The 27,382-nt window shown below is 39.1% G+C and overlaps 1 protein-coding gene across 2 annotated transcripts; it reads right to left on the bottom strand.

Moving 5' to 3' along the window:
- Positions 1 to 7,351: 7,351 nt before the first annotated feature.
- Positions 7,352 to 25,923, bottom strand: LOC149030273 (ARF guanine-nucleotide exchange factor GNOM-like). Of its 2 annotated transcripts, XM_089142548.1 has the most exons (5): positions 25,862 to 25,923; positions 25,405 to 25,736; positions 14,183 to 14,269; positions 11,666 to 12,506; positions 7,352 to 11,217 (listed from the first exon to the last, which is right to left on the bottom strand). In XM_089142548.1, the coding sequence occupies exons 4-5, from the start codon at positions 12,395 to 12,397 to the stop codon at positions 7,645 to 7,647; spliced, it is 4,305 nt and encodes a 1,434-aa protein (XP_088998674.1). In that variant the 5' UTR covers positions 12,398 to 12,506; positions 14,183 to 14,269; positions 25,405 to 25,736; positions 25,862 to 25,923; the 3' UTR covers positions 7,352 to 7,644. The 2 variants fall into 2 exon arrangements, with proteins under 2 accessions (XP_088998674.1, XP_088998675.1); XM_089142549.1 differs by lacking the exons at positions 14,183 to 14,269; positions 25,862 to 25,923 and having other exon boundaries at positions 25,405 to 25,771.
- Between the last annotated feature and the right edge of the window lie 1,459 nt (positions 25,924 to 27,382).

Consider the following 27,382-nt stretch of genomic DNA (forward strand, 5'->3'; position numbering starts at 1 on the left):
CGGGGTTCATTCTTGGAGGCACTGCAAAGAAGAGCAAGAGTCAGAATTAAAGACGTATCACTTCAGTAAAATTAAAGGATGATGATTAGAAGCTCACAATGAGCCAAGCCCCAGTGCTGAAGGATGGAGTTATACTCCACCTCAAGTCCATGGTATCCTCAAGTCCATGTATCTCTTGATACCATGGAATGGATTTGATCTTCCTGATGGCCACCTCGTCTTCTTTGGATAAGGGAAGGCCTCGGTTATTCTCAGAAGAAGAAGTACACCGCCTCCAGACGATCGGGAAGTTAAGATCTGATGGAGGTGCTCGACAGAAAAAGTATCGTTCGCGCCATCTTTTGTGGTTAGAAGGGCAAGTTCCTTTGACAAGGATGCTGCCCCTCCAATCAAGTTTAGCCTTATTGCATTTGGACAGAAAAACCCAGCCGGGAGGATGGGAGATAGAAAGAACATGAAAATGCACAAAGAGAGAAAGAGATGGCGTAATGCCAAGTTCAAAACACAAACCCAAGAAGCCGACGATGAGACGCCAGCTATTGGGAAGGAGCATTCCAGGGCAAATGTCCCAGTGATTCAGAACGGCTGAGAACAAAGGATTAAAAAAGGGAAAGCGAACCCCGCTTTCCAGTGCATCTATGTACAGAGAAAACTCACCCGAAAGGGTTGAATCAACCCTCTCATCAAGATGGGGAGCCCTAACCTGATAAGAGGAAGGAAAATCGAAATCTTGGATTGCTGAAAGGAGGGTTTCCTCCTTGAAAACAGAGGGGACAGAACCAGGTCCGCCATCAGATCTGGAAGTTTGAGGCTACCTAGAAGACTCGGCAGTTACCCTAGGAGTCTTGGAAGATCCAGACTCAGGAGGGACAGAAGGAGTTTTGGTTTTTCTCTCCAAACTTTTTTGAGAAACTTCAGCAAATTCGCGCCAGAGGACAGTTAGGGTTTTATTATCACTATCCGACTGTTCGGAAGGAGGGGAAGCAAAAGCTTCGTTACCACTAGTATTATTAACACTGGGTACCAGAGAAACCCTATTATCCGCCATTACTTGTTTCAGTAAGGTACAAAAAGAAAAAGACTAGTAAACTTACTGATTCAGTGAGGCAAAAGCTCGAGAGCAGGAAGGCGCGAAGCAGACGAAGAAGGTTCAAATTCCAGACAAGAAGAATGAAACCTACGAAGACAACGAACCGCTTTTAAAACACCCGCACGAGTGTTCGGGAATCTGAACGATCGAGATTGATTCAAAATCGACGATCGAGATTAGAAGACGTTTTGAAAGTTTGAACTCACGAATCCAAAACAGGCGTTCAGAAACCGTCGCTTGGTTACGTGAGCCACGACAGATCGACTGCAAAGAGACACGTGGCATTACCCTCACAACGCTCGAGGAAAAGTGACCACCGCATTAAATGTGATATGACATTTAATGGAACACGCAGAGACTATTGCCTGACGAAGAACCCAGTTAAAAACCAAGCCCTCGAGATAGACCAAACGCTTGGTCTGGGGGGCTCATGATTTGGAGAAAATATGATCGAACCGGGTTCATACTTGGTTTGATCCTCGACCCCGGTCGAGACAGAAGGAATCGACTCGCTCCCGAGCGAACCGGATCCGTAAGATGGCTTGCTGAGGAAGAAAACTTATTTAGCTACAAGCACGCCCTAATCCAACTTATGGATTAGGTTAATTACCCTAATGAAGGCAGACTCAAATTGACGGCTGCTGTTAATCATTATCGAAGGGATAATCATCACATAACCTGGAGGTTATCTCAGAAGTCCTCTACTAGTCCAAACTAGTAGAAGTCTATCGCTCAACGGATCTAACTGTTAAGATCCAACGACTACCCGAAGAAGGCTCAAGTGCATCCAACGAAGGAGATTCGAAGGTACACTCTATATAAACCTCACTACCATATGAGGTGAGGGACTCAGATTCATATACAGACTGGTAGACGTAAACTATCAGAGGCTTACGATCTAGATCACCTTTCCCAGTTCTTCATTCCTTAGCTCTGTGCTTCTAGCAGAGCCATTTGTGATTAAGTTCATCAACTGACTTAGCCTTTGGAGGTGGACTCCCGACCCCCGCGGTCGGGCCACATCTGACGCTTTCGTTTTGCAGGTCATCACGAGGAGATCTAAGGGCTGATCAGATTTTGGACGTATCAGAACCTAACCATTATGGTGCTCCTGCCAAGCTCGAGATAGACAATCGTACCTAAAAAGGAACCGGCAACTAACTCGGATTAGGGGAATTAAACCTTACGATCAAAAGGTCATGGATGAGTTTCGTTAATCAATCTAACGGTGGAGAAAGAAAGTAATGACCAATGCAGGAAGAAAGTAACTGGATTGTTTCTCTCCACTCTACCTTTCAATTAAGCTATACAACTAGCCACAGCTCTTCGGTGGTGCTCTTTTTGACTTGACCCTTGGAGGTGGCTTTCCAACCAACAAGTCAACTTGCATCTGACCCTTGTTTTGCAAGATTTTTATTTGCGGCAGCAGTGGCTGATTGCTACCGATGGCTCCGATTTTGCTACATCATCAATATATGATCGGATGGCTGAGATTCAACTGATGAGGAGTTATCTATAAATTTTTTTTTTCTTTGCCAATGGAGGAGCCTGCTTCGGAGAGGTCATGAGTTCAACTCCTAGCGGCATATGTAATATCCCTATCTCTATATATAAAAAACGCCTTTGTACCGAAAAAAAAATATATTTTTCTTTTTTTTTTTTAATTTTTAAGGGTTTAAATTTTATTAATTTTTGAACTCAAGTCCTCGTTTCCTTGACGATTCGGTTCTTCACGATCTTCTCCCTTTCTGGAGTTCGACCCGTTAGAATCGACGATTCTCCCACCTTCATGATATCGGTTTAGCTTTCTGATCATGAATCCTTTGATCTTCCATTAACAATCTATGTTGTCTCGGAAGATTATAAAGAACAAGTGGGATGTTGTAGATCGCTTAAGATAGCAGCGTCAGTAGCAGCAGAAATAGAATCGAAGGATCTGCCTTCATTAGAGGGATGTCTTGTGTTCCGATCTTTGAGTCGCCGGTTCCTGGTAGATCCATGGCGGCTGCCTTACCTGGTGATAGTCAATTCTCATCTGGGAATCTAGTGATGCCTTCATCGAAGAAGAAACAACAAAAAACAACAAGAACAGAAACCACAATCACGGGAAGAAGAAGAGCAACCTGATTCTTGCAGTTCTTCCATATTTGATTCTTGAAGACAATGAATCCAACGATTCTTGAAGATGATGAATCGTTGAGGACTGCTGACCTTCGAGTAGGTGGGAGAATCGTCGATTCACTTTGATAAACATTTTACCAAGTTTTAACTTTTAATCGCATCCATTTAGTGCTACATGAAAGCTACTGGTAAACCTTACTTGTAAGCTGTTAAATTTCCATTGCAGTTGAGTTCCATATTTTCCTTTTCCGAAATTACCTTCGTGCTTTGAGTAGTAGATGCGTAAATGCACAAACCCTTATAGCAGTCGAACTCCAGAAAGGGTGAAGATCGTGAAGAACCGAATCGTCAGGGAAACAAGGACTTAAAAGTTTGAAAATTAATAAAATTTAAACCCTTAAAATGTAAAAAAGAAAAAAATAAATTAACAGACAACTCCTCATCAGTTGAATCTCAGCCATCCGATCATATATTGATGATGTGGCAAAATCGAAGGTGTCGACAGCAGCAGCTCGCAAATAAAAATCATGTTTTGCAGCCTTCCAATGGTTGGACAATTCGCAAATGCATCACTATGTACTCAAGGCATTCAAACCAACAACTTGGGATAGCCTTGGGTAAGCATCATCCCATGTTCATCAGAAGGTCCATGTTCAATTCGTTTTCAGCCAACACACCTTAACTTGCAAAGCTTGGGTGATTTTTTCCGAATTTTCTTTTTCCTTTTTTTGCGGTTGCATAGTTACCTGCACCATGTATCTTATCCAAAGAAAATAATAATAATAATTATAAACTCGATATAAAACAAAAATGCGGGGTGTTACTGTAAATAAAGTTTTTTATTTTATACTTTTAGAATTATAATTTTTAGATTCACATTATCCACCCAAAGTAAGGATCCAGCTCCGATTTCGCATGGAAAAATCCCCCGATCAGAAGCTTCAGATGAAACCTTCTTCCTGTTACCGAATTAGTCGTCTCGTGTTCTTCCACCTGAACTCAAAAATAAGACACAAGGCATCACTATCTTCTTTACAATTTTCCGATTTGTAACCAATCTCTTAGGTTAACTTCTGAAAATATAAAAACAAATACCCTATTTTGTGTTTGCAAATAAACCTTAAAGACTACATTCAATTGAGAAGAAACTCCAAGAGCACGTGGAGTCAGGAACGTGTATGTGGGTTGATGCGGCAACGTTTATCTTTCTAAACTTCTTTCTTTTTGAACTATTTCTTTGTGAACTATTTGCGACTTGATAGACTCGGTTCACGAAAAAAAAATCCACGAGACCAAAATTTTACAAACCAAGCATCACCTCTTCGTCGAGAGAGAACAATGTCTTCTAACATTTCTCCACTACTCAATAGTTGTGGAGCTATTTGTAAAGTTTAAAAAGAATAAAAGTCAAAATCTCAGTGTACCCCTATGACCCCATCCCCTACTATGTGGTTCAAGAGCACACATTGTAACTGATCCAGAGTTACTATACGGAAAAAAAGGAAAAGATTTTAGATAAATTGCCAGGTAACAATACACAACCATTGAAAAATGCGAAGGAACTTAGATCCGAGAAAATTTATCAAGTTCATTTCTAACGGGAAAATAGATCATTAATTTCCCTCTAGATGAATGACGTGTCTATGAATCACATCAAAAGGTTATAATTACATTAAAATAAGGATAATTTTCATCTGCACCCCCTGAAGTTTGGTCCATATCACTTTTAGTCCAATTTAAGTTTCCTTTTGCATATGACTCTCCTATGATTCTAAGAAACAATTAAATAAGGACAAGTCTTTTGAATTTTGTCCTTTGAATTTTTTTTACTATTAGTTTAATAAATTTTGTGACGAAAATACTCTTCTGTCCTTTGAATTTTTTTTACTATTATCTTAATTTTAATCTATTAAAATAGATACTAAAATAAATAATAAAAATAAAAAAATGAAAAGTTTACGAAAACTATTTCAACGCAAAAACAACAAAGTTTGAAAACAAAACGGAATAGTTGCTCTGCAAGTTCACTAACAGAAGGAAGAAGACAAACAGCCTGCTTCAAATCCATCAATTGAGCTGGTTATTCCTCTCAAAATTAGAAGGAGACATCGAGTCTGGGATTTGAAGCAGCCTGTCCTAATTGGGTGCATCTTTTTATTTTTTATTTCTATGGTTTGTTCCAGACTCGTTTTGTTCTTGGTGTTGAACATGTTTGCTCAGCCCAATCCAAAGTTTCATCATAGTTCATTAGATTGAACAATTATCCTTCGACAACTTTGGTAATCTTGCATGCTTTGTTGAATCAAAGCGGCTACTGGAATAGCTCCTTGGATGGGATTAATGTGCCCTGATGCTTCTTCTCTTCTGGCATCTGTAAACCCATTCCGCCTCCACCAACGAAATTTTTGAATAATTAGATCTTATCCAACCAAAAGCAAATCCCATACCTGTTCAGGATCAAGGGGCATCATGCGTTAAAACTGGAAAGTGGTTTGGGAAATGAAACGGGTATAATTAAGGGGAGGATTGGCATCATGTTACCATGGAACGTAATTTCGCCGAATTTCGCCCTCAGGTGAACCGAAACCAGGGGGCGAAACGAGATTAGTTAAATATCGCCGGACAATTGACGATTTTCCGGCGATTTAGCGAAAAGTGCCGAAATATCGTCGGAAAATCGTCGATTTTCCGGCGAATCACAAGAAAATAGCCGTTGAAAGAGAAGAAGAAAGAAAGAAAAGGAAAAAAAATCTGGTAGTCGCCGCCGATCGCCAAATGAAATCCGTTCTCGGTTCTGTTTCATGTTATTGCCTTACTTGCAAGTAGAACTTCGCCGGAGCTCTTCCCAAAACACGGAACCTCATCTCTGCAACAAAATGAAGAAAATGCAAACATCTCAAAATGCATTTTGCCTTTTTCTTCTGAACCATCACACGCAAGGTATCATCTCTCAAGTCTGAATTTTGAACTCTGAAAGTCTGAAGTTCAAATAAGTTTATATGTTTTTGGTTTTTACATTGAGCAACATACGTGGTTTATGGAGAACCACGGATTCTAAAAGTAAAAAGTTAAAAAAATATATTATTCTAAACATGAGCATTGATTGATACGTTTTGCAGGATATTTCATTTTATTTTATTAATTTTTAAATTTTACTTTGCAGGTGTGTAATAATGAAGTGTAACGTGTGACTTATGTGATGTGACTTTTTGCTCCTTGAGTAAAGAGGATATTTTAAAATTTTCAATTGGGATTGCGTGTCATAAAATTAAGAGGTTTTTTCATTTGGAATCGACACTTGAGAATTAAGTAAATTCGGCGATATTCGGCGAGATTTCGCTGGATATCGCTGGTTCGCTGGGTAGCAAACCAGCGAGATCCAGCGAAATCTCGTTCCATGCATGTTACAGCAAATTGTTCGGTTAGGGTTTACAAAAGTTAGACCAGCTTCTTTAGCGGGTGGGCTTTCTAGATTCGTCTACACCATTTCTAATTCAATTTTCTTTTCTCTACCGCTATATGTATCCTTACTCTAAATTTGTTTGGGCTTCTGATGCTTGTTCTCACCATTACTCTTATATAGATTATTGTTGAATCAAAGATCAAGCTTTGTATCGGTAATAGATCATGGCTTCATAGCCTTTGTATCTTAATATAGGTGATGGATTTGAAGCTGGCTGTTCGTCTTCTTCCGCTGTGAACTTGCAGAGTAACTATTCCATTTTTGTTTTCGAACTCTTTTTATTGCGTTGGAATAGTTTAGTAAACTTTTCATTTATTTATTTATTTTAGTTTCTATTTTAATAGATTAAAACTAAAATAAAAAAAATTCAAAGGACACAAGGGTATTTTCGTCACAAAATTTATTAAACTAACCGTTTCTGGTAAGTTTGTCCTTGTTTAATCATTTTTTAAAACCACAGGGGAGCCGTAGCAAAAGAAAACTTAAACTGGACTAAAAGTGACATGGACCAAACCTCAGGGGTCCATATGAAAATTACCCTTAAAATAAAGAAGAATTATACCTTTTAAATCTAACATCAACCTTTTGATGTGATTGAAAAACACGTGTCCTCCATCCAGAGAAAAATGGATGGTCCATTTTCCTATCAGAAATAGACGTGATAAAATTCCCATCCATCTATGCGAGTATATAAATTTTGTTGTTACCCAAAAAATAAAAAAGAAATTGGTAGGTAGACGGCTTCAGAGGCAAAGCAACTAAAAGAATCAACAGGAGATACAATTATTTGAGAGCATAAAAATGGAGACTACACCTCTTCATACAAAATAGATCTGACGATTGTGGTTGTGGTCACATCCTAACTTCTCAAGTCTAACCTTAGATTGAAATCACAGAAAAACACCCCAAAGCTGAAAGGAGGGAAAAAATTTGATTGATACTGTATTCATTATGAAAATTACTATTGAGTTTATGAACCTGTACCACTTTCTGGAGATGCTGAATTTGATGTCTCCGTCTGCTGGTTGTCCGACTCCTGATCCGGGAACACTTCAGACTTCAGAGAACCAGCTATGTTACTTACGTAGGGCCATGTCAGCTCCCACAAGGAGTCACTTGCTGGATCGCCACTTGGCTTAACAAGGACTGCTTTTGCTTTCATCACAAGCAAGGTGTTTTTAAGGAGTTCAGGAATGAGTTCCTGGAGCTTTTCGCTCCTCTTTCCTCTTATCTTGATCTTGGTGTACTTCTCCATCCGATCAAGAATGCCTTGCCACAGTCTGGAGAAACTCTCCATCGGAGGGAGGTTGTTCAGAATCTGCAAGAACACCTTGGACGATAACTTTACAGCATGGATGAGTGTTCCTTCCATGTTACGGTAGTCCTTTGATGACTGCCCCTGTGTAACCTCAAGCATGTCATCCAGCATCGCGAAGATCACCTCATCAAAACACTGAATCCAAATCAGAGGCGGAATGGGAAACTCTTCACAACCTGTTGAGCATCTCTGCAATGACAAGACTGCATGATTTCTAACTTCTTCCCTTCGATCCAAGCAGACTTTTCTCAGTCCCCGCACCAATCTAGTCCAAATCTCCCCAATTTCCTGAGGAGATATTTCCCACTTTTTGAGACATGTGAAGGATCCTGCCATTAAATCCAATGCATGTATGGACCTCTCAGGGGGCCCAACCCGGGATTCAGCAAACTGCCTTGATGCCTCAAAAAAGAGTACACAATTACCTGGAGAAAGGTGTGCGCCATCATACATAACAAATACCAGAGCCTCAAACCCAACTTCTGAAGCCTCTGGATGTCGAGCTGTAATTGAAAGGAGGGATGTTATTGTTCTCCACCCCATTTGAGATTTGATACATCCGGCATTTGTTTTGACAAGGTCTGTGACCTCTTGTGTAATGTGCTCACAGTATGCATCAGCTATACGAGCATCAAGCTTCAGGATAAGTTGCAATGATCTTAGGAGATCATCAACCAGGTTCTCTTTGTATGGAAGAAGCCGCCGACATATATGCAGGAGCCCGAAGACAGCCCTTTCAACAAGGGCAGAAGGCATAGCAGTGGACTGAACAATACCAGCTATATGCTCATGCACACTAGGCCAGAGGAGAACTATCCGGTCTCGATTATACAGTGTGACAGTAATCAGCAATTCCAAGCAGAAAACAGAAGCATCTTCATCATCAGGTGAAAGGTATTTCCCTTTCTGGGATTTACCTGACACCCATATAAGGGCCTGCACAAGATGGATCAGTGAATTTGACTGCAAGAACTTGCTTTCTGTGAAAATACCATTAATCCGGCACTTCTGGATAGTCCCATGGGCACGTTGACGTGCTTCGACTTCCTCTTCGCTAGGTTCTAAAATTGTCTCTTCAGCATCGAAAGATAATAGCCTACTAAACCTACTCATCAGACCTGATGACCTCTGGACAGCAGTCACAGTCTTTGCAGGCACATGAGACATAGATGTTGAACTTTTAACAAGTTTTCCTGCCACGGAATCTGAAGAGAGTTCGTTCTCACTGGTAGAGTCACGGCCTACAAGAGCAGGAACCAGACCTAGCTTGTGCAAAGTTAAGATGCACTCCAGGATGCTTCTCCAACCAGTGTGTATGCTATCACCATATGTGCTTGCAATGGTGAAAACTGTTACAGTTGCCATCATAGCCTTGGCATCATCAGTAAAAGTTAGGATAAGTTCTTCTGGTCTGGAAGGATTTAGAAGCATTGTGAACCTGCATAGAGATACAACCAGATCATCCAAAATCTCTTCAAAGCGATATGATGCTGATATCTTTGCAACATCCAAGAAGCCATCAATGCACATCTGGTAAACATCTTCATGCTCTGCATGATCATATACCACTGAAAGAGCAGCAAGTGTTGGCCCAGACAAGATAGCAAACATGTCACAGTCAAGGAAGGATCTGGAGTCACAAGTAATAAACGGAGCAGCACCATGTGACTTGTGCAACAGATTGATCCAACAGCTCGAAATCACTTCAGCAAAATCAGCCCCTTGCTCTGGAGTCATCCGAATCTCATTCCTGCAGATTGAATGGTACAGATCGGATAGGAATTCACGTGGAAGGTCATTCCCACCATTGATCCGCCGATTGTTCCGAATAAAATCATCTTCTGTCATCTTTTTTTTCACTTGCACATTGTGTTGATCTGTGTTTAGCATTATGATTGAATAAGACAACAGCAGAGCAGCATCCTTGTTAGCAAGAATCTGTGGTGATTGCTCATAGTATCTCTCTGAGAATGCCTCAAGTACCCGCTGTATTTTCTGGGATTCTCCAGGTAGTCTAAAACATTCCAAGAACAGACGCAAAGCAGTATCCAAACTCTTGCCTTGGAAATCAAAAGTCCGGGCAAATTCATGGAGCACCTGAACCCAAAACTCATCATGATTTCCTAAAAGGTCACCAATTACATTCTTATCCAATCCAGGTGCATATCTGAGAAAGCAAGCCACACTTGATGGATCAAGCTTATCAGGCAAAAGATGCATCCCTTGGAGGAATTCCATCCCTTTCTTGGGGTCCCTGTTAAAGTGATCAGCACTGGTCATTAGCACTCTCTTCAAGTGCTTCCTTTGACGAACAAATTCAACCCAGCAGTTTGGATCTGCATAATTCTCACACTTCTCAGTCCAGAATGATGCATAGTCAGAAAGACCAAATAAGGTATGATCTTTTACAGTTAAGGCATTGCAAGTTCTTTCAGCTAGTCCCTGAATAACAGCAAGCAAACCTTCTAAAGCAAGAATATGCATTGAAGACAACGGTGAATTAACTGGAAATGCACTCTTTGACAACAGATTAGCCAGATTTTCAAACACATTGCCAAAGGATAAGTCACAGTCAAAGTTAGTATACATCTCTGCCATGAATGTCTTCTGCCTGCAGAAGTCAATAAGAGCCTCCATTAAAACTTCATTCTGTTGGTATGAAGCACTTCCAGGCCTGCTGCGTGTAAGCCTCCATGTCAAACATGAGAAGAAGGCCCCAAGTTGTAGTTTCAGTTCAACACGCAAATGAAGATACAGGTTAAGTATAATATTACAGACCATTGACAGGATTAACGGGCTAAGCGACATGCCAAACTGCATCAAATTATGGAATAGGTCATCCTGTATCAACGCCAATAACTTTGGATGTTGTTTAATAGCGGATCCAGCTAACTCAATAGCTGAATTTATCAATCCCAAGGCGAAGAGTGGGACATCCTCATCAAATTCTGTCTGATTAGACCTTGGACTCATCTCCATTTGCTCAGCAATATTCAGTAGAGAACACAGAAAATGAAAAACCTCTACCATGCAAGGAACACCATATGGTTCTCTCATGATCTGCTGCATGTCATTTACAGCCTCCTCAACAATACCATCACCGACAACACTTGCACCTGGCAGGCTCCATTCTGAACCTATAGACATTGAAGCATGTTTCAAACTCCCATTTGTACTAGCTGATTGCTTGACCCCAAAAGTATATTCACTGAGAACTCCACCTAACTGCACAATAACTTGTGCTTAGCATATCTGCTGCAAACTCAGATATTTCCATAATTTTGTTTTCCAATTACAATTAAGAAAACTAATTCTGCATGGACTCAAATATGCCAGAGAATGATTTTTAAATTACAAGCATGCAGGATCATGCATATGCAGATAATGCACATTCGTGCAGATACACTAGGGAGATAATCAAACTGCATCTGAGGCTTCTTCTTTCTTTCTTTCTTTCTTTATTTTTTTTTTTTTTTTTTTGAATCCACTCATCAGATGCTAACCAATTACATATTTACACAATATTGAGAATATCAGGAAAGTATCTATCATTCATTGTGTAACATAGAACATCACCAAGGACCGACAATAAATCATTACTTATCAAATTAGCATAGTATAAATTCAAAAGAAACTACCCAGCATAATAAAGAAAGAAATTAAATAAAAGTACCTGAGTTTGGAAAGAGGGCCCACCTCCATCAGATGGCTTGTCCACGTCTTCTATACATGGCAAGAGTGAAAAAATACACCTTACAAGTTCATGCATTGTGGTACGAGCTATTCGCTGCAGTAACTCACCTTTTGTTCCTGCTTGATGAACAATGCGGAAGCATGTGTAGACTATGGTGCAGACTTGTTGGTTATTCAACAAAAAGGATGCTCTACATTTCATACATGCCAGAAGAACTTGAAGAATCTTCATGAGCACAACCTCTTCTGATGCAGGGTCTGTGACCTCAAATCTGCAACTAGTCACAGTATCAACTATCAAATGCATTGCTTCTCCTACATTTACAGTGCTTGGATCAAGGATGCCAAGGGATAGTATTTTGTATACAGAAGAAAGTGCAACCCCGGTTATAGGGGCTCCAATTTCATCTGATCGGATCACATTCAAGAAAGGCTGTAGGTAAACGGATGGATTGACAGTATGCCACTGATTGTCCCACAAAAATATTTGCTTCCGTAAGATCTTCAGAGATTGCACTAAAGAATGCTCCAACTGATCATCATCAGCCATATACAGACCCCCCCATCTTACATTTCTCCTGACAACAGCCAGCACAGCACCAATTTCTGAATTCACCATACATGCTAAAGCACACCCTCTAGGTATGCAATGCCCAGGCTTTTCCTTGCATCCTTCAACTCCATACTGGAGCCTTAAACTGCCAATCTCCATCTTTTACTGTTTCAAGTACTCAACATTGTAACACTCATAAGAGGGGCGGGAAGGAACTGGAACTCAGTAGAAGCATCTCTCCTTTATTATGCTGTACAAGATTGGAGTCCTAGAAGAGAAAAAGAAGAATAAACAGAAATAGTTGTAAGAATAAAGAACAACCTGATGTAATCAAATAAAAGCTGTAATTTTGCATTAATATTAACGAGTGCCCATAAAACTGCAAATATAAAAGGTTGGACACATAACCGGACTAAACACAAAGGATGCCAAGAAGATAACTGTAATTACTAATAAGAAATGAATACTATATAATTATATACTTTGTGTATTAAATTAGAGCCTCCAATACTTTGTTCTATTTACTGAGACAAAAAATTAGGCAAGCATTAAGCAGTGTTACCTTGTTCACAAGTATACATTGTGTTACCAAGAACAGAGGACACCAACTTTCTGGTTTAAACATGGCTTGAGTGCATATTTATTATGACATCAAATCAAAGAAATACAGAAGGAAAATGAAATTTTGCAACAGAGGTTCTAAAGCTCTGGTAATTGAAGTTACGATCTTTCACTGATTGGATTAACTATTAGAAAGTAGAAGGATACTGCAACTGACATTGCATAAACAGAATGAATGAAGTTAAAGGTTACAAAAGAAAAGGCTTTCAAAACAAGAAGACTGATGCATTTGTGCACATGGTTGCTTACGGATATTTACGTAATTTGGCTTTTTCTTTTTTATTTTTAAAAGAACAACTTAATATAGAGTTTGATTAGGAAACCTCCCTCTTAGTTTCTTTTCCTTGCATGCGTAAACATTCACGGAGACATTATTGGATTGAATAAATAGTTGGCTTGATAGCTGCCAAGAGTTCTGCTGTGTTTTCCGTTCTCTACTCACCTCTAATTGATTTGAAACCAATTCTCCTCCTCAGGTCAGCCTTAAACTACCCGCCCCCCTCTTTTCTCTTTCTGTTTCCCTATCAAATCCCTTGATCTTACTGTTAAGATTTAAAAGTTCATTGTGAAAACTTCTGCTGAGTGAAACTTTTAGACTGGGAAAAAAAATCCCACCTGATTGTCCATTTTTTCTGTTGGGTTTTATATTCTTGGTGTAAGCTTCCCACTTTATACTTTATAGGCATACCTATTCCTTGGATTTCATCTACAAGGGTTACCTAATAGAGCTAGGTCTCTACTAGGCAACTATCAATACGACCGAGAACACGATCCTTCATTTCATAGAACAAAAAATACACTGCCAGTGAAGGACTGTTGACTAGGCAGATAATGGATCAACAACCAGATAAGACACAAGTTCCAGAATTTGGGATGGGGATGACATACACACCTCAGATCCATAGTTCATCCAAATTGATGGGATTCTAAATCAACTAAAAGACAGGTTTAAAATACCTCTAATAAAACAACCAGTTTAGACGACCTTTCTGGTTCATTACTTGAAGGGACCCAACTGGCAGTTAGGAGAAGAATCAAGAACCAAGCAAAATAGATCAAACCAATATATTATTTTGATTGAAGTCAGATTTAGGAGAAGAGCTCGAAAAATGACATTATGCATCCAAATGAATTTTGACTTTGACCACATATTCGTCATTTCCAACAAAATAGACTACTTTAATGTCACGTAGAGGCTTAACCCCCAAAAGATTGTCACATAGATATCAAAATGGTCAAGCTTTGCATCACTCTATTTTTCTCTAATGATTCCTATTGATAAACCCTTGAGAAATCAGAGATTGGAGTTGACTTGTTGGGTACCTCAAATGAAAATGCAGAAATATGTGTAGTAGAACTTGTGTAGGGCTCTTCTCTCCATCTGAAGAACCCACATCCTCGATTTTCAGCCTGCATTGCAATTGATAATATGTAGTCAGAATTTATATTCACAAGTTCTTATACTAGTTTTAACAAGAACTTAAAACAGAAATTAGACCGTATTCATACCCCAATAAAGAGCGGGAAGGTAAGCCAACATCTCTTTGACATGGAGGGAGGGAAAAGTTCTGTCAAAGATGTGACTCTCCTTGTATATGCTGGTCACTAGCTGCCCAAACTATCAGTAACTTTTTTAATTATCTCTTATGTTCAAATGGTATTCTTACAAACCATCCGTGTCACCCTCTGAATCACATGTTTCTCACATGGAATAACAAGAGCACCCAAGCTCTTCAAGCATTGATGTTATGTAAAAGAATTAGAGCAATCAAGAGTGTACAACTATTTTTTGTTTGATGCAACTGTATTGCATGTTTTCCTTAAAGAAGTAGGTAGATCTGAAAGTGATTAAATTTCTTAACTATTCGGGTGCCTATTGAGGGAGCTCCCTTGCTTTTCCTTCATTTTCATTTTTAACTATAACTTGTTGTGATTATAAACGACATTGTCAAAACAACAATTAGAAATTGTCATTCTGGTTAGAAGTGAGGTAAATCTTTCTACAGTGAGTTCCCTTTGATTGATCTAGACATATATGATTGTAAAATTTACCTTATCAGACTTTGGTGATAGAGTAAACCTAAACCCTATCTCACTAAAGTCTGATAGGGTATTCCACTCAAGTCTAATATAGAGTAAACTTATTTTTCATTAGAACATATAAGCATACAGGCTAGACAAACCAAAAAGAAATACCCTATCTCTCTCTCTTTCTCTCACAAAGTGATCCCAAGCAAACTATAATTAATGCTTAATTCAGATATTGTTAAATAGATGCCCTCATTGTATCTTTTGCAAACATGCCCCTCTTTAATGTTACTTTCTAAAAGAACAGAAAAACGCTTGAAAAGATGGATTTTATCTGTTTGGGTAGTCTATTTGTGGTATTCAGGTTGGGGAGTTTTAGGGAAGGTATATCTCCGTTGTACAAGATTAGATCAAATGAAATGGGAAAAGGATGATACATCTGCATAGACTGATTTTCCACAAAATTCCACTTTATTGGATTGGATTAAAATCATTAGAGCTCAACACCCAAGTTGATGGCCATGACATATTTCTTTTACAAAATAAGAAGATAATGATCAAAACAAACTAGTTGTTATAGGTTAGAAAACCAGGGACTTGCATGCGTAGAACATAGTATGGAACCCACATAATTTATTTAGAACTTACACCTAGACGGTTTCAAATATAAAAATGTAAAGTAATTAAATTATGTAAACTACTGGGAGTCTACACATGATTTTAGTTGAGAATCCGCCTCCTATTTAGGAATCAACGCCTATCTCCAAATCATCGGTCCATAAGAAACAAGCAAACTGAAACAATTCTATTGATCAAATTCTGAGTAAAAAATGCATAGTCAATCCTATGTAGTGGGGGTTGCATAATTGGGATAAAATACAAAACTAAAGCATTCTACTTTGTGAAACTACTTATATCCTGATTCCGGAATCTAGCTCTAAACTCAAAAACATACAAATAGTAATTAGCCATCACCTTTCAACACAACAACAACAATAGTTGTTGCCATTTCCGCTGCCTCCACCAATCTTGAACCCACTCTCAATGCCGTGGAAGAGCAAGAATAAACAGAAAGTTTGTTATCTAAATGCGAATTCGTCCTCTTCAACCAAAGCCCCAATACCGTTAGTCTTTGAAACTTAACCCCTTCTAGCTTCCTCTTCAGCCAATATGAGTAACCACCTCCACAACTAGGGTTTCCCACAAGAAAGGGAAGAACAATATTGGAATTTAAGAAATGGTTGATCAAATAAAAATTTCCTAAATACATCAAACAAATTGACAATTTTAAGGTCAAGGCTTCTTGAAGAAAAATGAAGATCAAAACCAAAATTGTCTCATATGGCCAAATCAGGAAGCCTCACACACCCAAAATCCTTAATCAGAAAGAAGATGTTAGGACCCTAGGATGAGGCCATGTGGAGGAGAGAGAGAATTAGGGTTAGTTGAGGGTCTATAAATAGAGGGACAAGTGAGTGGAGAGGGTATCGTATGTTTTATGAGAGTTCTTGGGCAGCCGTAGGCTGAGGAACACCTATGGCTGTGGGGGTGATTGGCACCATCAAAACCAGAGTCTATCTTGTTAATTTCTTGCATTTTTGTATTGATTTTGGGAGGTATTAGTAGGGTTTTATCAACTGGCATCAGAGCTATAACGATCCAGGGAGGTGAAATGGCTTTGTCACTGTTTTCTAGTGATGGAAAGGCGCATGAGTGGTTAACAGAAGTCGAGCAATTTTCCCGGCAACACCAAATTGAGTGTGAATATTGGCTCAGAATAGCTCTCGAGCATTTGGATGGAGAAGTGTTAAAAGTGGGTTTACCGGAGAGATTGGCCGGTGTTTGATTGGAAGGGTTTCAGAGAAGCCTTGCAAACTGATTTCGGTACGAGCCAGGCAGCAAACGTGAACTCGATTTTGGACAGCAACCAGGAAGAACTTAGGGATGCTAATGGAGTGGTGGAACTAGGAGACCAAGCAAAATCGATGAGAAGAACGTCGAGTGACATCGCCGGATGCGATCGGTCGATTACTACGGTGGTTCCATGCCAGACTAGGAGAAGAGAGAAGAAGCGAATGAGAGTTTCAGGTATTGATGCGTACCGGATTAAAGATGCAACAACGAGAAATCTGGCCGCCATATCCAAAGCCTGCAAGAAGGAGATTCGAGGGAGACCAGAGGCAATCGGAGGAAAACTCCGGACGGTGGCTGGAGTTCCTGTTTGCCGAAAGTGGAGAAGACGACGATGGCTTTTGAGGGTTGTTAGGGTTGGTTTGGTTCACCCCAGACCGGGTTATGAGTTTGGTTCACCCATTAAGAGCCCAGGTTCTTCTAAATTGGGCCCAACTTAGGTACACTTATCCTCCCACATAGGGCCCAAACGAACCAAATATAAAGATTGGGCCGCTTGGTTCCCAAAGAAACCTCCTTGGGCCCAACCTACTTCTTTAACCCCAAGCCCATCACATTTTATTAACCCATATTTCTTAACCCATTCCATTTTCAAGACCCAAAGCCCAATCCAGCCCATCAAACCAACGTCCCACCCATTTATCTTAACCCATAGTTTATATTTGGACCCCAATCATTTAACACATCTATTATGGGCTGGCCCATTTCGTTACCCCAATGTCCACTTCTTCTGATTTTTAACTTGGGCCCAATTAACTCAAACAGACCAAGGCTCAGTTTGAACCAACGATACACCAAACCAGCGGTCCGAGCCAAGAAGAGGAAAATCCATCGTCTTCAACCTCTGAACTTCATAATAGAAAGGGAGGCGGCAATGTTGGAGCTGCAGCGATTGAGGGGGAGAAGCAGTGCTCGATTACGGCGAGTGAAACCTTCATCCTTCGATTAAAATCCAGTGCAATTCGAGCTTCCAATCATTCATCTCTTCCAACACCGGCACTATTTACTGAGGTGCGACCTACACCAGCAGCGCTTGGACTAAATAATCTGCCGGAGCACACCACTGTTCGGCATATTGTGCATTGTTCCCTTGGTTTTTCACTGAGAATGTTTCTCGATTTGCATCATCGTCTTCAACCTCGCAGAATCGAGACAGCACACAAGCTCCGTGAGAGTTGCAATGGTGCGATGGGGGTTGATTTTGTTGCTGGCGACAAAAATTTCTAGACCAAGTGCTTCGCTCTAAGTTTGATTTTGGGTAGTGGGTGTGTTATTCAACCTAGGAGGATGATGTTGAATTAATACGATTATGCGGCACCCATCAGACTACTAAACTTCAACAACTCCATCACCTTGAGGACAAGGTGATTTTTGAGGGGCCGGTAGTGTTAGGACCCTAGGATGAGGCTATGTGGAGGAGAGAGAGAGAGAGAGAATTAGGGTTAGTTGAGGGTCTATAAATAGAGGGACAAGAGAGTGGAGAGGGTATCATATGTTTTATGAGAGTTCCTGGGCAGCCGTAGGCTGAGGAACACCTATGGCTGTGGGGGTGAGTGGCACCATCAAAACCAAAGTCTATCTAGTTAATTTCTTGCATTTTTGTATTGATTTTGGGAGGTATTAGTAGGGTTTTATCAGAAGACAAAGGACCAAGTTCCATGTCGTTCGTCAGAGGAAGTGATGTTGTAGCAAATTGACACAGGAAGGGAGATCAAGGAGACAACTTCAGCTATGGTTCGTTTTTTAGATGCAAGTTCTCTAGGCATTTGAGTTGCCTTCGTCAAATCCAGGTGAAACCATAAAACACAGAGTGAAAGAGTGTGGGCGAGATCTAATGAGTGAGAAAGAATGGAGATCAAGTTCCATTCCAGCCTTTCAAACACCAGTGGGTATCAATGGTCTAGTTCAATCTGGTTTTGATCTGTATTTAAGAAACCTAAACCAAACCATCATGGAATTTTTTGCTTTGACTTGTATTAATGGCTTTGCAATGCTTTAATATGGATTTGTTATTATTGGATTACTAACTATTTTCATTCAAAGCATCACCCTAAAGAAAATACTATTTGCATTCAAATAAGCGTTTCTTAGATCATGATTCATAGGCTCAAAGTATAACCACTAGAATTGGATCATGAACTACTATAAAGAGCTATGGAAGGAAAGAAGTGAATCCTTTGGCTATCATGTTGCATTGGGTTTTCTTAATTTAAGGGGTACATGATACTCACCTCCACTCTTAATCGACTAAATAACACGTGGATCCTCTCTTAATTAGATAAAGATAGTTACACCCTTACTTATCTAGCAAAGGTGACAATCCCTCCCTTTTATTAAATTTCTTATTTGAGTTGTACATTTGCTATTAAATTTTATTTTTTTTCGAAACCCCAAACTACCCTTAACTAGAAAGATATTTTAGTGTACACCCCATGCTACCCTTAGTTACCCCTAGTAGTTGAAATCTTGAATTACCCTCAATTAGTTTAATTGCTAAAACCCCAAAATACCCCTCTAGCGTATGTTCCTCTTCATCTTCAAGCTTTATACCTGCAACTATTTTGTACAATCCACGGTTTCAAATATCTCTCCATCAAGATCTCTCCCTTTTTTCTCTATTGTAAGTTTTGCAACTCCCTTTTTCTCTATGTTGTATTTATCTATTTTTGTTTTGTTGAAGCTTTTTTTTTCCTAAGTTCCTCAGCTTATTAGGGTTATGTATTAAGATTCTAGGAGTTAGGTTCTTTTGTGATTCTTGTACTAGAATTGCTTGAGAATTTGATTAAGAACTATGTGCTAGCATTTTTCACTTGGTTCTCAGTGATTTATGAGTTGAAACTTTTGAAGCTTTATATCATTTGTTAATGTGACTCTGATACTACTATGGGCAAAATTGTATCCCATCCTTCTGCATTTCTTTGATAGAAAGGCAACTCAGTTTCAGCTGTGAAGGAATAAGGGCATTTTTGTTTGGGTTTTGTAGTTTTGAGCTTTAAAGGACCCAATTAATTTATAATGGATAAAGGGTCTCTTCTGCTTCATAATCTATAGATTTGGTCTCTTAAGAGGTTCATTTGCTGCTTGGTAAGCTTCAAGAACTCAAGAGGGGTCTGCCATTTTTTATTATTATATATATCCCTGCAGGCTGGTTTGGGGGTTTCTTTGTTTTACTTCCATGGATAAGAGAAGATATAACAAGCGCTTATACTATATAAACCTAACATTAATTGCCCTATTTTATACAACAACAACAACAATAAGCCTTGTCCCAACTAAATGGGGTCAATTACATGGATTATTGTCTTCCAATCAGTTTTGTTTGAGGTCATGCTAAATACAAGGCCTAAGCTATGCACATCATTTTCCACCACTTCTCTTAAGGTTATCTTAGGTCTACCCCTAGCTCTTCTAGTTCCTTCAATCTAGATTATATCACTTCTCCATACAGGGACATTTATAGGTCTCCATTGAACATGGCCGTGCCACCTCAAACGACTTTCCTGAAGTTTATCACTTATGGGAGCAAACCAAGTCTAATTTGCTCATTCCTTATCTTATAATTCCTAGTTTTGCCACTCATCCATCTTAGCATCCTCATTTCTGCTACACTGAGTTTATCTATATAAATCTTTTTAGCAACCCAACACTTTGCACCATACAGCATAGCTGGTCAAACGACGATCCTATAGAATTTTCCTTTAAGCTTTAATAGAATACATCAATCACACAAGACCCCGGACACACCTCTCCACTTCATCCACTTATTTTAATTCTTTGGAAAACATCATCCTCTATATCACCTATTTTATTTATAATTGAACCTAGTAACCTAAAAGAATCACTTTGAGGGATCTCCTTATCATCAAGTTTCACCACCTCATTGTCTGCCCGATCATGACTAAAGTTACAAACTAGATATTATGTCTTCGTTCTACTTAATTTAAAGTCTCTTCATTCCAAAGCTCTTCTCCATGATTCTAACTTGGTATTAATCCCCACTTGAGTCTCAATTATCAACACAATATCATCAACAAAAAGCATCCACTAAGGGATCTCGTCCTGAATGTCTTTGGTTAATTCATTCATTACAAGTGAAAATAAATATGGGCTTAAAGTTGATCCTTGATGTAGCCCAACTGTAATTGGGAATTCATTACTTTGTCCCCCCCCACTATTCTTACACTTGTCACTGAACCATCATGCATATCCTTAACTATGTCTACATATTTACTTGCAACACTTATTTTCTCAATTAATTGCCTTGTTATGTGCTTTATTTCTACTCCCAAAGACTTGAAAAGATGAGAGTAAATTACTACAGGGCTTCATATAAGGTTTTCGATATTAAGAATAGTCTTCAAAGGATAGGTCTAAGCATTTTGTTTAGAGTTTTAATTGGGTTGTTCTGTGCGGTTCTTTTTTCTTACTTAGTGTGATTGGTTCTCTATTACATGAGTAGAACCCAATACTCAAAGGCCCCATGGTCTTCACTCCCAAGATGGATTCTACAACTCGTGGTCTTCACTTTGAAGATAGATTCTAAGACATTGCTACTCGCTCTCTCAACAAACAACCACTAGTTAATTAGATCCAGCATGAATGGAAGTATATAGAGATGCCCTTGATGGAGGTGTATTTTGAGGTTCACGAGGAACATTCATTAGAGAGGTATTTTGGGGTTTTAACTACTAGGGTAATTGAGGATAGTTTGGGTTTCGACTAAAATATCTTCCTAGCCAAGGGTAGTGTGGGGTTTTAAAAAATATTTAATAAGCAAAGGTACCACTTTACTATGGAAATTAACAAAAGGGAGGGATTTGTCACGTTTTCCAAGTAACAACTAAGAGAGGGTCCAATTGGTCAATTAAGAGGTGAGGTAAGAGTCATTTACCCTACTTCAAATGTTTTTCTTCAGATAGTTTCTTAGACCTATTATATAAGGGGGGAAATCATAAAAGAGAAATCAACCAATGGTACTATATTATTTTCAAGTTGATCGATAACAGCTCAAATAGCATGTACTAAAACCATGAGTATGTGAAAAATGAATCTCCTACATGCAAACATTTTATATCTTTCTTATTATAAAAAATTTAAAAAAAATCCTTATCTTAAGCTTTCTTGCTTTGTCATCTTAGGCTTAGGTTGTTCTTCAAAAACCATTTTACATAATCTTCTTCTGGATTTACCAATGTTCTTCAATTTGTTAAAGGAGCTTATTCCTTTGACTTCAAAAAGTTTATAAGTTGCTCCTAGATGACCTCCTGCCATAGCTTCTTTAATAATTCAGACCCGATTGTACATTGCTATGTGGTTGTAATTTGATCCTATGGATGACAATCTAAGAAACACTTTTTTAAATAGATTTTTTTTTTCTTTTTCTCTTTCTCTTCTGGTATTGTAATGTTATGAATGAAAATAGTTAGTAACCTAATAACAACAAATCAATATTACAACATTCTAAAGCCATTGAATATAAGTCAAAACAAAAAATTCCTTAATGGTTTGGTTTTAATTTCCCAAAGACACATCAAAACCAGGCCGAACTGGAACATTGACAACCACAGTGTGAAAAACCTGGAACAAAAGTTGATCTCCATTCTTTCTCATGGTTTCACATGGAGCTAACGAAGGCAGCTCCAACACTTCCAGAACTGTCATCTTAAAAATGAAGGATGAACCATAGCTGATGTTGTCTCCCCATTATCCTCACATCACGTGTTGATTTTCTGCAACATCAATTCCTCTTAAGATATGAAATGGAGCTTGGTCCTCTCTTCCTCTCTCATTCTTTTTTATTAAGGCTTTGGGTGTGGAAGGCTTCTCGATTTGGCCATATGACACAATTTTAAATTTGTTTTTCATTTATGTTAAGAAGCCTTAACCTTAAAATACTTAGTTTGTTTTATGCATCTAGGAAATTTGCACATAATCAACCATTTCTAAAATCCCAATATTAATCTACCCCTTCTTAGTGAGAATGGTTCGAGAGATGGTTACTTGTATTGGCTGAAGAGAGAGCAAGAAGGGTCAAGTTTTAGAGACTAACAAAATTGGGGCTTGGGTTGAAAATGATGAATTCGCATTTAGACAAGAAACTTTGTGTTTATTCTTACTCTCCCATGGCATCAAGATTGGGTCCAAGATCGGTGGAGGAGACAAAAAGGACAACAACTAATACTACTATTGTGTTGAAAAGTGATGGCTAGTTACTATTTGTATGTTCTGACTTCTGAGTATAGAGCTAAATTCCAAAATCAGGAAATAGATAGTTTTGCAAAGTAAAATGCTCTAGTTTTGTATCTAACCCAATTATGCAACCCCCACTACCCAGAATTGATGTATGCATTTTTTATAAAGAAGATCAATGGAATTGTTTCTGGATCTAAGGGATTGATGATCCTAAAATAGGCGTTAATTCCTAAATATGAGGGGTGAATTCTCAACTAAAATCATGTGTAGACTCCCACTAGTTCACATAATTTATACTTTACACTTATATATTTGAAACCTTCTAGGCGTAAGTTCTAATTAAATTATGTGGATTCCATACTATGTTCTACACATGCAAGTCCCTGGTTTTCTAACCTATAACAACTAGTTTGTTTTGATCATATCTTCTTATTCTATAAAAGAAATATGTCATTGCCATCAACTTGGGTGTTGAGCTCTAATGATTTTAATCCAATCCAATAAAGTGGAATTTTGTGGAAAATCAATCTATGCAGATGTATCATCCTTTTCCCATTTCATTTGATCTAATCTTATACAATGGAGCCATACCTTCCCTCCGACTCTATAACCCAAATACCACGAATACGCTACCCAACCAGATAATATCCATCCTTTCAAGTGTCTTTCTATTTTCTTCAAAAGTAACTTTAAAGAGGGCCATGTTTGCAAAAGATACATTGAAGACATCTATTTAACACTATCTGAATCAAGCATTGGTTATAGTTTGTTTGGGATCACTTTGTAAGAGAAAGAGAAAGACATAGGTTATATGTTCCAATGAATAATAAATTTATTGTATACCCAAAGTCATAGGTAAATGTTACAATCATATATGTCAAGATCACTCAAAGGGAACTCAATGCAGAAAGATTTACCTCACTTCTGACCAGGAAAGCAATTTCTATTTGTTGCCAAAATAATGGTACTTATAGCCACAGCAAATTATAGTTAAAAATGGAAATATATGGGGAAAAAGTAGGGAAACTCCTTCAATAGGTACCCAATAGTCAATAAATACAATCACCTTCACATCTACATACTTCGTTATGGCAAACATGCAACACAGATGCATAAAACAATTAAAATAATTGTACACTCTTGGTTGCTCTAATTCTTTCACATAACATTAATGCTTGAATAGCTTTGGTGCTCTAGTTATTCCACATGAGAACCATGTGATTGAGAGGGTGACACAAATGGTTTGCAAGAATACCATTTTGAGCAAAAGAGATATTTAAATCAACTACTAATGCTTTCGGCAGTTAGTGAACAGTACAAACAAGGAGAGTCACATCTTTGATAGAACTTTTCCCTCCCCCCATGTCAAAGTGAACTTAGCTTACCTTCCGGCTCTCTATTGGGGTATGAATATAACCTAATTTCCATTTTAAGTTTATTAGTAGAATATAGTATAAAAACTTGTGAATATAAATTCTAATTACATATTATCAATTGCAACGCAAGCTGAAAATCGAGGATGTGGGTTCTTCAAATGGATAGAAGAGCCCCACACGAGTTTTGCTGCACATACAATGCCAATCTCTGATATTCTCAAGGTTTAATCAACAGGAAACATTAGAAAGGGGGGGGGGGGGGGGGAATGTGATACAAAGTTTAACCATTTTGACCTCTAAGTGAGAATTTTTTTTGGGGTTAAGCATCTACATAACATAAAGTAGTCTACTTGGATGGAAATGACAAATATGTGATCACAATCTAAATTCATTTAAATGATAATGTCATTTTTTTAGCTCTTCTTTTCCCCTAAAGCTGACTTCAGTCAAAATTATAGCCTGGTTTTATCTGTTTTGCTTGGTTATTGAATCTTCTCCTGATTGCCAGTTAGGTCCCTTCACGCAATAAACCAGAAAGGTCCTCTTAACCTGTAATAAGATGACAGATTCAAGGGATCACACTGGAAGGTCAAGCATGGTAGCATAAATAAAGAAAGGAAATCATCCACAGAAAAGATGGGGTCACAGAACACGGAAGAAAGGATGGTATCATGGCTAAAAAGGAACTCAACTACGATGTAATTGACGAACAGATGAACAGCTTCTGCGTGAAGGGGTCTTCTCCAGGCTATTACAAAGAACTGAAAATCCCCAACCATAAACCCGAAAACACTTAGAAAGGCAGCCAGAATATCAGATGCAAAACCACCATGGACAACATAATAGGTAAAGCACGAAAGCGCAACCAGACTATCAGATGCAAAACCACCATTACACAGTTCAAGAGAGCTTGCAGAGAAGAGCCGAAGAGAAAGCAGCAAATGAAGTTACTCAACCATTAATACAGCAAGGGGATCAGAAAAACACGCCTTCTGAGACAAAGTAAAAAAATTCTAATGATACCAAACGAATTCTGACCTGAAAGTGGAGGCAGACCCACATCAGATATCCAGAAGACAACATACAACAATGAAATTAAGCCAGGCAGCTAAGAGAAACAGGATCGATCAAGAAAGTCCTCAGGAAGAAGCGCAAGGTTAAAATCAAGCAATATGGTTTATTCAAAGCCGTTGCTTCCGTTCCTACGACCTGAAAGTAGCCTCTTGATCTGCCGCTTGCAGATTTGACGATCCCACCAACTGACCGTCAGTGTCAAAAACCGGCGGCCGACCTCCTCTCCGGCGAGATTTAAAGTTTGCAGAGAAGAGAGAAAGGAAATGATAAAAGACGGAATTTCGGTGACGATTTGCCTGTGAAATTAAACGGATTTGTTAAAAGATTTTTAAAAAAAATAAAAAATAAAAAACCCTCAATTTGAGGTTAATTATATCCTATAATGCGGCAAAAAGGGTTAGACGCGGGCCGGCTAGAATACCGGGCAACCGCCTCCGATGGCTTAATCAGACAGTGAACAGATTAAGGTCCCGTGCAAGAATTACACAAGACTATGCTCATAATGTATTGGATGCTTACCAGAGGGGTATGTCCTTATCTTTATACTGTAAGTGTTAGCTTTTTTGTATTTGGTAAGTTTACCCGGTGAGGTCAATTGTTTCTCCTGGGATTATACATCCTTGTTTTTGGTCCCACTCGATCAGTTACTAAGTTGACCTTCCTAATTGAGAGCGGTTGCCATACAAGTCTAGCGTATGTTATGCCTTAATCAAGTTGGTCGCTATCCGTCCCGACTACATGGCATTTTGAGCCCTGACTGGGTTTGATCCGGTAGGGTAGGAAACTTTCGTATCACAAGCCCCCTATCCCGGATGTTGTTTACATCATGTGGGATAGCAAGGGAGTTTAACCGTCGGGTGCATTTGATATTCCCAATCCTTATTTTGAATGGGTTTCTTCATACGATACTATCTCATAACCTGCCAAGTTTCCGAGAGAGTATTGACTATCCACGATTGAGGAAACTGTAGATGAACACCCCGAGGACAATCATATGTAATGTAGAGAGTGCTAGGTTAAGAGTGAGAGATGTATCTATCTATGGTTGGAAATCGCGTGTTGTCCCATGTCATATGTCTCGACCAAGTAATCAGTTTGGATGTGCCCTGGCTTAAAGAGTCGGTGCAAAGTTCCTGTATAACAGACAAAATCATCATATCCCGAATGTCGCTTTAGTTGTACGGGATTGTAAGGGAGTCCTGCCGTCGGGCGCATTTAATGCTTTGTGTGAAGTGACTAGTTGTTATGCTAACGGTTTTTCTTGAAGCCCACGTCCAATCTAGCTTTGCCACGTCAAATGGCTAAGCTTATAGCCATTATGGCTACCTCGGGAAGACGAATCGTCTTCTTTTTTGAACCATCGATCATGTAACGTTGTAACCGTTCGATCAAGAAAAGTAACGCCTCTTCTGATAGTATAAATACTGTCTTCCCTTCTTTGTTTCAATCCACTGTTTTCATTACTCTCGATCAAGAATTGCCCCCGACTAAGCTTCGAGATCCTTCAACATTTAGACATTAGGTTCTTTTCTCCCAATCATGGCTCCGAAGAAACCCAGGCTAAGTTTGAGAGGTTTTAGGCACCAGCCTAGTGTTCCCGTCCCGGTATATCGTGAAAGGAGACGTCGTCGGGGCGAGGGGTACGTGAGTGAAGGCGATAGTGATCAGACGAGAGGAGTTAACCTAACCGGAGATCGTCTGAAAGATCTTCATGAGCAGTCCTCGGATGATGAGCGTACCCATACTTCTAGTGATAGTACTCCCAACGATGATCTTAGAGCTTATGAGGAAATAGTTGAGTTGAACCGTAGGGATCGGGAAATTTAAGCAGCTCGGGCCCAAGCCGCTCAGGCTCGAGTTGATGATGTTCCTAGTGTTGAGCCTCGGGATGCCTCTGAGTCTACCACTGCTTCTGATTCTGCACTTCACGTGACCTTTCAGC

Source organism: Hakea prostrata, chromosome 1 (genome assembly GCF_041222555.1).
Source record: "Hakea prostrata isolate BN-2017 chromosome 1, UWA_Hpros_2, whole genome shotgun sequence".
Taxonomy (NCBI): domain Eukaryota; kingdom Viridiplantae; phylum Streptophyta; class Magnoliopsida; order Proteales; family Proteaceae; genus Hakea; species Hakea prostrata.